Source organism: Vigna radiata, chromosome 4, assembly GCF_000741045.1.
Source record: "Vigna radiata var. radiata cultivar VC1973A chromosome 4, Vradiata_ver6, whole genome shotgun sequence".
Lineage (NCBI taxonomy): Eukaryota > Viridiplantae > Streptophyta > Magnoliopsida > Fabales > Fabaceae > Vigna > Vigna radiata.
Genome location: NC_028354.1, coordinates 11,413,663 through 11,423,384, shown reverse-complemented (window position 1 = coordinate 11,423,384; position 9,722 = coordinate 11,413,663). Strand labels below are relative to the sequence as shown.

At 33.2% G+C, this 9,722-nt stretch overlaps 1 protein-coding gene across 1 annotated transcript; it reads left to right on the top strand.

Moving 5' to 3' along the window:
- The first annotated feature begins 879 nt into the window (after positions 1-879).
- LOC106758355 lies at positions 880-2,406 on the top strand. The gene is made up of 5 exons (XM_014641288.1): positions 880-1,008; positions 1,111-1,293; positions 1,379-1,437; positions 1,721-1,978; positions 2,067-2,406. The coding sequence occupies exons 1-5, from the start codon at positions 880-882 to the stop codon at positions 2,404-2,406; spliced, it is 969 nt and encodes a 322-aa protein (XP_014496774.1).
- The last annotated feature ends 7,316 nt before the right edge of the window (positions 2,407-9,722 follow it).

The following is a 9,722-nucleotide window of genomic DNA, read 5'->3' as shown; positions in this document are numbered from 1 at the left end:
TTGGAAAGGAGGTGGATGATGGACTGGAGGTGGAAGAAAGTGGTGCTAAGGAGGTGGATGGTGGAGTGCAGGAAGAAATTGTAGTGGAGAGTCAAGTTGAAAATGAAGTAGAAAGTGAGTGTGGAGTGGACAGTGAGGTTGAAGTAGAGAGTGGGGATGAAATTGAAGTAGAGAGTGAAGTTGAAGTTGAAGTAGAGTGAAGGTGGAGGGGACAGTGAAGTTGAAGTAGAGAGTGACGATGAAGGCCATATGGATCATCTTAGTGGTGATGAGCACGTGGAGGAGGAAGAAGAAATTGGTTTTGGTTTGGCGGACAATGATGAAGAGTGTAGGGTTGAGGTTAATTGTAGGGGGTTGTCAGATGATGAATGGCAATTTGATGTCTTAGTAACTCCACAAAACAGTGGTAGTGAGAACGAGAGTGAAGATAGACCACTACCAATTCCATTTCAGACATATGAGAAACAAATATCAATGACAGATTATAAGTAGGAAGTTGGGACAGTATTTGCTGATAAGGCTCATTTTATTAAGGCCATTAGAACTTATGTTGTGCATATTGGAAGGGCTTTGAAGTTTGTTAAAAATGATAAGCGTAGGGTGAGAGTTAGATGCATGAGTGGACAAGGTAAGTGTCCATGGACAACTTACTGTGGTTATTTACCAACCCGATAGTTTTGGCAATTAAGGAAAATAAAGGATACCCATAGTTGCAGCAGGCAACTTAACATTAAGATTTTGAATACAAAGTGGTTCAGTGAAGAAATAGATAGGTGTTTACAAGAAAATCCAAACTTAAAGGTGCAAGACATACGTAAAAAAGCATTACGTAAATGGAATACTAAAGTTTCCATCTTCAAAGCACGAAGGGCAAAGTTAATGGCAACAAAACAACTTATTGGAGATTTTAAAGAACAGTATAGAAGAATACATGACTATGCACATGAACTGTTGAGGTCTAATCCTGGGTCAACAGTTAAGGTGGAGGTTGACAGTGTTAATGGTGAGGTAGTGTTTAAAATATTCTATGTTTGCTTGAAAGGTTGCAAGGAAAGTTTTGTCAGTTGTAGATGAATTATACATTTAGATGGATGTTTTTTAAAAGGCCAGTATAAGGGAGAGTTGCTTACTGCAATTGGAAGGGACCCAAATGACCAAATGCTTCCCCTTGCATATGCCATTGTTGAAGTGGAGAACAAAGATACATGGAGTTGGTTTTTGCAGTTATTGGTACAAGATCTTGGAGGAAATGAAGTGTGTGGTAGGTGCACATGGATGTCTGACCAACAGAAGGTACAAGTATTACTTACATTATTATAATGAATTAACTCACTATAAATGATGTAACAAAGGTTGAATTTTTTATTCATGTGGTCAGGGGTTGATGCACGCTATAGACGAACTTTTGCCTAGGGTAGACCAAAGATTCTGCATGAGGCACTTATACGCAAATTTTAGAAAAAAATTTCCTGGTCAGACTTTGAGGACGCTGATGTGGAGGGTTGCCACAAGCACGTACCCCCAGACATGGGAGAGAGAAATGCTGAATATAAAAAAGGTCAACATAGGAGCTTATAAATACCTGATATCCATCCCCCAGGTAAAATAAGTCAGTAAGACTTGAAACCCATGGTTACTCATTATCAGTTCTGTGCATGGTTACTCATTTTGTTTACTGAAGTGCATGTTTAATGATTATCAACATTTATGTTCATTGCAGGTATTGGTCAAGGTCTCTATTCACAAATCAAGCTGTATGTGATTCCCTTGACAACAATATATGTGAAGCATTCAACAGTGTTATTGTGCTTGCCAGAGGAAAGCCAATAATCACAATGCTAGAGGAAATAAGGCTTTACCTTATGAAACATTGGGCCACCAACAGAACCAAGGTAGCAGCTATGGAATTCACTATCTGCCCAAAGATAAACACCATGCTTATGGAGGAATCAAATTTGTTTAGATATTGGATCCCAAGGTAAATTTGTTATCTTCAATCATATAGAATCTTTAATCAAATCTGACTTTAATCATATCCTTACTGGAATGTGTTTTATTATTGTCAGCTGGTCTGGACGTAAGTTGTTTGAGGTTAGACACGTTGCAGTTATGTCAAACAAGTTCACGGTGGACCTTGAGAGTCAAAAGTGTAGCTGTAGGAAATGGAAGATAAGTGGAATTCCATGTTGTCATGCCATTGTAGCCATGAACTATTATAATGAAGACCCAAAAAATTTCATACCCTCTTGCTTCACAAGATCCACATATGAGGCCACCTATGCCGCAATGATTTATCCTGTGAATGGGCAATTGCTATGGGAAAAAACATCATTTGTTGATGTCCTGCCACCACTTATACGAAAGTTGCCTGGTAGGCCAAAGAAAAAAAGAAAGTTGGAGGCTTGAGAGTTAACAAACGATGTGACCCAAATGACTGTTGGTGGGCACAGGAAAAAATGTACCACCTGTCGTAAACTAGGACACAACAGAACCAAGTGTCCCTTACGTCCAGACATCACAGAACCAACATGTCCCTCTGTCTCACAAACACAGGAAGCCAATCCCCAATCCCAGGAGCCAATCCCCAATCCCAGGAGCCACCATAACCTACTCAGGAGTCCAGAGCACATTCAACTCCACCAATCATGAGGAAGAAGTTACCTTTCAAAAGAAGAAACGTTTAGATGTATTTTGAAGTCAATTACAAACACTTTGGATGTATTTTGAACATATTTACTTCTGTAAACTGATGTTCAAGTTTTATTATGTACTGTCATTATCAACTACTATTAAGTCCTCTTGTGTTATTATGTCCTCTTGTGTTATTATCAACTACTATTTGAACATATTTTGAACATATTTACTTTTGTAAACTGATGTCTTCATATCCATTTGGGACCAAAAGTAACATGATGTGATGAGGTTTATTATGTTAGAAGCACTTGTGTTAGAAGCACTTGTGTTAGTTTATTATGTCAGATATTTTACATGTGTTCATATCCATTTGGGACCAAAAGTAAACAAATTTAAATACACTTGGAGACCACATTGGACATTTTAAAATGAAAGTGGATACTATATTTAACATTTCACATGAACGCCTTCACATTACATAAACCTTGACATTACATGAACAAAAACATTCAACTAAACATTCACCTACACTTCATATCAACATAAACATTGTCTTAGACCTCAACCAAAACATTGAGCCACATACCAAACCAAAACATTGAGCCACATACCAAGATCAACCTAAACAGACCTTTAGAATGACAATGTTAACTACAATAACAACACACATAGCTCTAAGTAACAATTTCATCCTTCTCTGCAAGTTTTGGACTAAAATTTCCAAATCACAAATCCTCCTCCTTTGTCTAACACTTTCATCATCTCTTTCCTCATTATTTTCTTCAGTACACCGTTTGAAAAAGTTACAGTAAATTCCTCTTGAAGATCCACCCTATTACGCACAAAATAAGCCACCAAAATTGAAATTTGCTCATCAATCTATGAACAAATATATTCCAAATAAAGTGAAAAGGGGAATAAAAAAACCTTGTAATGACAACATCCCCAAAATTTTCGCCCAGCATTCTGGGGAGTTCTCGCCACTTTGGTCACAACATAATCACCACACTTGCAATGAGGGATTATCCCACCTCCCCTCCAACCACCATCATTTGCGGATTGTGAATTTTTTTCCCACCCTGTTTTGGAACAAGAAGAAAATCCTTGAGAAGAAGTCATTTGTATCCCACAACCTTGCTAAAAAAAGTTAAAAACATGAAAGAACCCTAACTTCAACGAACCCTAACCCACCCCTTTTATTAACCTCAACTTTAAGCCATTTTCGCCAACTCACTTCAGTCCACAGAGCCACGTAAGCTTCATTTTAAACAGTTCATTAATAGTTTGCCACGCTAGCATCTGTACCATTACGATTTTAACATTGTCTGCCAAAAGGACCATATTGAACAATTTTTAATGAAATATGGGACCTTAGTGAACTTTTTCCAAAGGTAGGATCATTTTGAACCAAACTCCCAAAAGAAGGGACCAAATGATGTATTAAACCATTTATATTTAAAAGAATATTTGAAACGGACCAATCATAAACTACCACATATATGTTGTCAAAAATGTTAAAAGAACTTTTTTCATATGATAATACTGTATTATTGGAAATACAATAATAACTATAATATTGCTTTTCATATTTAATTTTAAAGGTTGTTTAATAACTTTAAGTTGATCTCATAAGTTACACTTTGCAAATAACTCATATTTATTTATGTTTTATTTTAATGATCAACTGTTATAATTAAAACAACTCAAACCTTTCCGGTTTTACTTTTCTATAACTTACAAATTATTTAGTTATTATAATTAAATACTAAACTTAATATAGATAAAAGTATTTCTTTAATTAACGATATGCATATTTGTTTTTGTATTGTCAAGTCATCCGATTCTTTATAATGGCCTTTGAAATGAAATAAACAAAACATACCAAAATGCATGGGCATTATTGTGCAATGTCATGTAAAAAGGTCGTAATCGTGTGGTCCACATGCACTTTTCTCTTTTTAAGTTATGGATTAAATAACATAATCATGTGATATAAATATCTGACACTAATAATTCAAATCACCATTTTTTTTTCTCTCTCATGTTCTTAACGAATAAATAAATATTAAATCTAATTTAATTTCATAAAACTAGCTTATAAAACAAAATATGTATTTTTTTATATACTTTAAGTTGGTCGTGTATATAGTTAATGTAGATTCAACACTTCGTGACTAAACATAAAGAAAAATTAATATTATTGACTGTTAAAATCTGACAATAATATAAATTTTAAAATTTCTGGTATAAAATTTTGTTGATAATTCCAAAAATATTTTTAATTATATATATGGAATGTGAAACTAGAGACGATCCGATAACGGGTGGAACAATATATCCAAAAACATTCTCGTTAAAACATATATATCTTAAATATAAGAGCAAACATGGTTTGATATCAAATGGAAGAATAAACCTAAAAAACAATAAATTTCGCTAATACATGCACTAGCATAAAAAGAATACATGCACTGGCATGAAATCTAATAATTCATTATTGAAGCAAGAATATAGATATGATATCATTTCATAAGAGAATTTATTTCTAGAAATGAAGTAGAGTTCAAGTATATCAAGACTCAGATTAAATTGCAGATATATTCATGAAACCACTAAAGTTTGAAAATTTCCAAAGACTGAGAGCAAAGATTGATGTAAAGAAAGAAAATTTCAAATTAAGAGAGGAAAATATTAATAGAACTTAAAATATAGAAACATTTAGATGTCTCTTTAGTTTCAAAAATCTAAAAGGTTTATAATTAAAAATATATAATAAAATCTATAGTTAAACTTTAATTAGAGAAACTCTCGTAAAAGAGTCTAGATATGTCCATTAACACTTATAAATATCCCATTATATTTTGACATTTTCAACTAAGCAAATTTGAGTTTTCTCCTATAATTCTCACATCTTCCTCTATCAAGCCATGAATCAATTTTTTAGTCATTAATGGGAGAATAATATCATTAGACAATTTGATTCATTGTTTTTAATTAATTTTTTATTGTGTTTTATTTTTCATTCAGGTGACGAATTTAAAACTGTTTACATCAGTTGAGGCCAATATTATTAACATTATCATAAACATGATGACATCATCATTATCTTTAATTATTCAGAACAAACAGTAGCAGCTAAAGACCAAGGCTATTTCAATATAGGACAATGATATTTTGACAACATTTTTTGACAACTTTTTTTACAACGGGACACGTATTATCATTTTATTGGTCTATTTAAATTTATGTTTAAAAAATATTTAAAACGGACCAATCACAAGCTGTCACATATGCGTTGTCAAAAAATTGTTAAAAAAGTATTGTTAAAAAAAGTTTTTCCTTCAATATAATACATTTCACCATTCGTCTATTTCAAAAAGTAAAATATATTAGTCCAATAGTTTGGAGTTATAGCTATCAGGTGACTTGAATAGGCTTAATGAGCCATTAAAAATATTTATATTGGGCCAGTTCGAATAGTTTTCCAAAGGCTATTGCTTGCTTCCTGCACTTCCATAATTACTAAACTATCTTTCATAACTCCATCACATCATAACCATATCATATTTTGTTGTTTCCATCATCACCGCTGCAGCATAGGAAAGTAAAGTTCGACCCGAAAATTCTTTCCGAAACATATTTTATGTGAAAATATTTTTAAAAATTTTAAAAATCCTATTTCGAGAAGCTTTGTTTAGAATGCATGCATTCCGAATATTTTGTTCAAAAAATTCCAGGGATGTTATTTTAAATATCTTATTTCCAAAATCTTATTCTAGAAATTTCGGAACTTGTTTTGGAAATCTAAAACTAACTTTTATAAAGAGTAAAATAGTCATTTTGAAATTTAGGGGTGCACAAAGAAAGTGTGGAGATGCAAAAAGAAAAAAACCTTCTCTTAATGCATTGCAATTTTTTGGCGTTCCCGATTCTGTATTAGACTAACGGACCATTTTGGTTCATTTTCAAAAATTAAAATAATAAGATAAATTTAATAAATATAAATTTTAAAATTAAAGTCATGTTATCTCTAATATGTTAAATCATTCAAGAACACACTAACAAAGTATTATCATTCAATGTTTGTCTTTTAGGTATTATCATGTTAGAATTACAACATAGATAAAGAAAGTGGACAATATGTACTTCATAGCAAAAGATGTCTTCATAAAAGCATAAGCATGACCTTCTAAAAGGTTCTAATACAAGATTTTCTAAAGTACCCAACCTTAAAGTGGTTCTCTTTACACACCTACATATAAATGATTTCCACACAAAAATTAATAAGTTGGGAATCTACACTAGTTAAAGAGTGGCACTAGTTAGAGTGATTTTGTCCCAACAGAAGGACCATGCCTCCTATAGGTGAATAAATGATAAGAGGTATACTTAGTTGTAATGGTGAGATTAAGTATTTTGAAGAGACCTCCTAGCCTTAGTGGGAACAAATAACACTTAAGTGTTGAAAGAAACAATTTTTTCTTTTCAAAATAGATAAAATTTATTATTGAAGTTGTGACAAAGGATTTACTTATTATATGTGAAATCAACTATAAATTATTTGGTCAATGTATTTAATTAGTCATTTGAATGTTACATTTTAATAACTGAATATTGTGGTTGTGCTATCATTCTAAGTTGAACAATGTATGATGTGAGATTATGGGTCATGAGTCTCACTAAGGCAAATTTATAAAAATAGGCAACTTTAAAGTATAAATTACGTGATTAGACAAATTTATTTATTTATTTACATAAATAGACAAGTCGTTTATGGATCTTACGACATAGTATGAAGAAATCGTGTCTCTTAGAGAAAATTTCCTTTATGTCAAATGGTTAAAGCAGAAGTCGTGGGGTCTAGATGACTTTCAAGTTGAAGTCGTGGAGGTTGCACACAGTTAACAATTTTAATTGAAAGTCGTACAAGGGTGAAACAACTTCCAATTCTCATAATCTTGACTATTGTAATTGATTACGATATGAACGTAATTGATTACCAAAGTCTTTTTCCTTAAACATGCAATTTTAATCAATTACAATATGAATGTAATCGATTACTAGAGTGTTTTGGTCCTTTAATACATTATCCTAATTGATTATTAAATTGTAATGCATCTTGATTAGACTCTTGTAATTGACAAAAATTATAATCGACTAAATGATTACGTTATGTATATTTTATGGTAATTAAGTTATTTAAGTTTATAATTAAGTATTAAGTGTTTATAATCGTGTCCACCGCTACTACTTCAACTCGAAAGTTTAAAGGAAATCGTGGAAACATGATTTCTTCATACTGTGTATGTCCTTACACCATTTGTCTATTTATGTAAAGGAAAATGTTTGTTTAACACCATGTTTTGACACAAATTGACACTGGCTGACGTGTCAAATTTGTATTGGATGGTTGAATAACATTAAATAATTCCATTTGAAAAAGCACAGAAGGGTAGAATTGGAAATCTGATGGTATGAAAATTGAATTTAGCGGTTTCATTTTTCATCTTCTTTGAGTTTCGTTCTGAGCACTATTCTTCTCTCCCATTCTTCCATTCGTTCCCATTCGCCCTGTCTCCATTGTCCTATCCCATTTGGTTTTCCCATTCAGCCTCTTTCCATTCGCCTGTCCCATTCGCGTCTCTCCCATTCTGAGCATCCTTCGTCTCTCCATTCGGGTGGCTTTGTTCGTCGAAAGGCGTCATCTCAAGGAAAAATGGTATTTTGCATTGACTTTGTACCGGTAAGTTTTCTTTCACATTTTAGGTGTGTTTGGTGTTTGGCGTTTTGGGTTTGTTCCCTTTTACGTTTTCTTTCGCGTTTGGCGTTTTGGGTGTGTTTTGCTATGTGGCTCTGTTTCTTGTTTTGGGTGGAACCATAATTTATTGTTCTTTGATGTTAGGTTTTTGTGTGTTGTGAACCCTAATGTACCATTGATTTATTGTGCAGTTGAAATGGCGTCCGGTAACCCTAAGGTAAGTTGAAGTTTAGGTATTAGTTATAGTTGTGATTTTTTATGGTTAGTAAAAATAATGTTGTCGTTATCTTTTGTAGTGGAGGGTCTGTACTTCTATGGATTCATCAATTGTTATTGAAATGAATCGTTTTCTGAGAAAAGACCATGTACAACGAATTGCGATGACACCATTTAGGTGATGTGATTTGTCAAAAGTGGTTGATTTTATTTTTATATTGTTTCAAACATGACTGTGCAGTTATAATGTTAAAAGCTATGGAAATTTGGGATGGAGAGGATAAATACAATGGGAATAGTATGCCACTGTACACGAATGTAAGTCATAATATGATTTTCATTATTGTTTGATGATTGGGTTGATCTGACAATATCAATGTTTTCATTTCAGGAGGAATTGCTTGCTTTTAGAAAGCAATATGTAGTTGATTCGATCCTGGACGACGAAAACATAAGATTACTGGATGCGCTTTCGGTGTATGGGTTGTTGTTGGATAGTTGTCCTGTGTTCAAATGTAGAGGGGTCCTTGTAAGAAACATTATTGTTTATGGAGACTATGTATTTTTAATATATACAAACACATTGTACAGATTCTTATATGAATAAGAAATATGATTTCTACCTTGTTTATGTTCAATGCACAAGGATGTTNTAATCGTTAACGCGANTGTGTTTGTAATCNTTTATATATTTGAAGACATTGTGCAAATGATTATTGCAATACAACGATTGATTTTGAAGATTGGTTATGTGCAATGTTGAAATAATTGTTGATTGATGATTGGTGTCCAGGTTTTAGTGTACTTTGCCACAAAAAGCACTCTTGTAATCGTTTACAAGAGGCTTGTAATCGATTACGCGAGCCATAAGGTTGTTTTGGACATCCTGTTGAACTGAAGGAGCCACCTGTGGCAACGTGGGGGACCACTGGTCATTTTGGGTGTTTTTGAAGACAANTTGACTTGTTTTTGGTGCAAGTGTGAGTGTAGGGTTTCATGTTGGTGGTTGGGACACCCCTTGATGTAGAGGGGTCCCACCCAGGGTTTTAAACTGAACCTTGGTGAGTTTTAGTGTACTCTGCCACAAAAAACACTCTTGTAATCGTTTACAAGA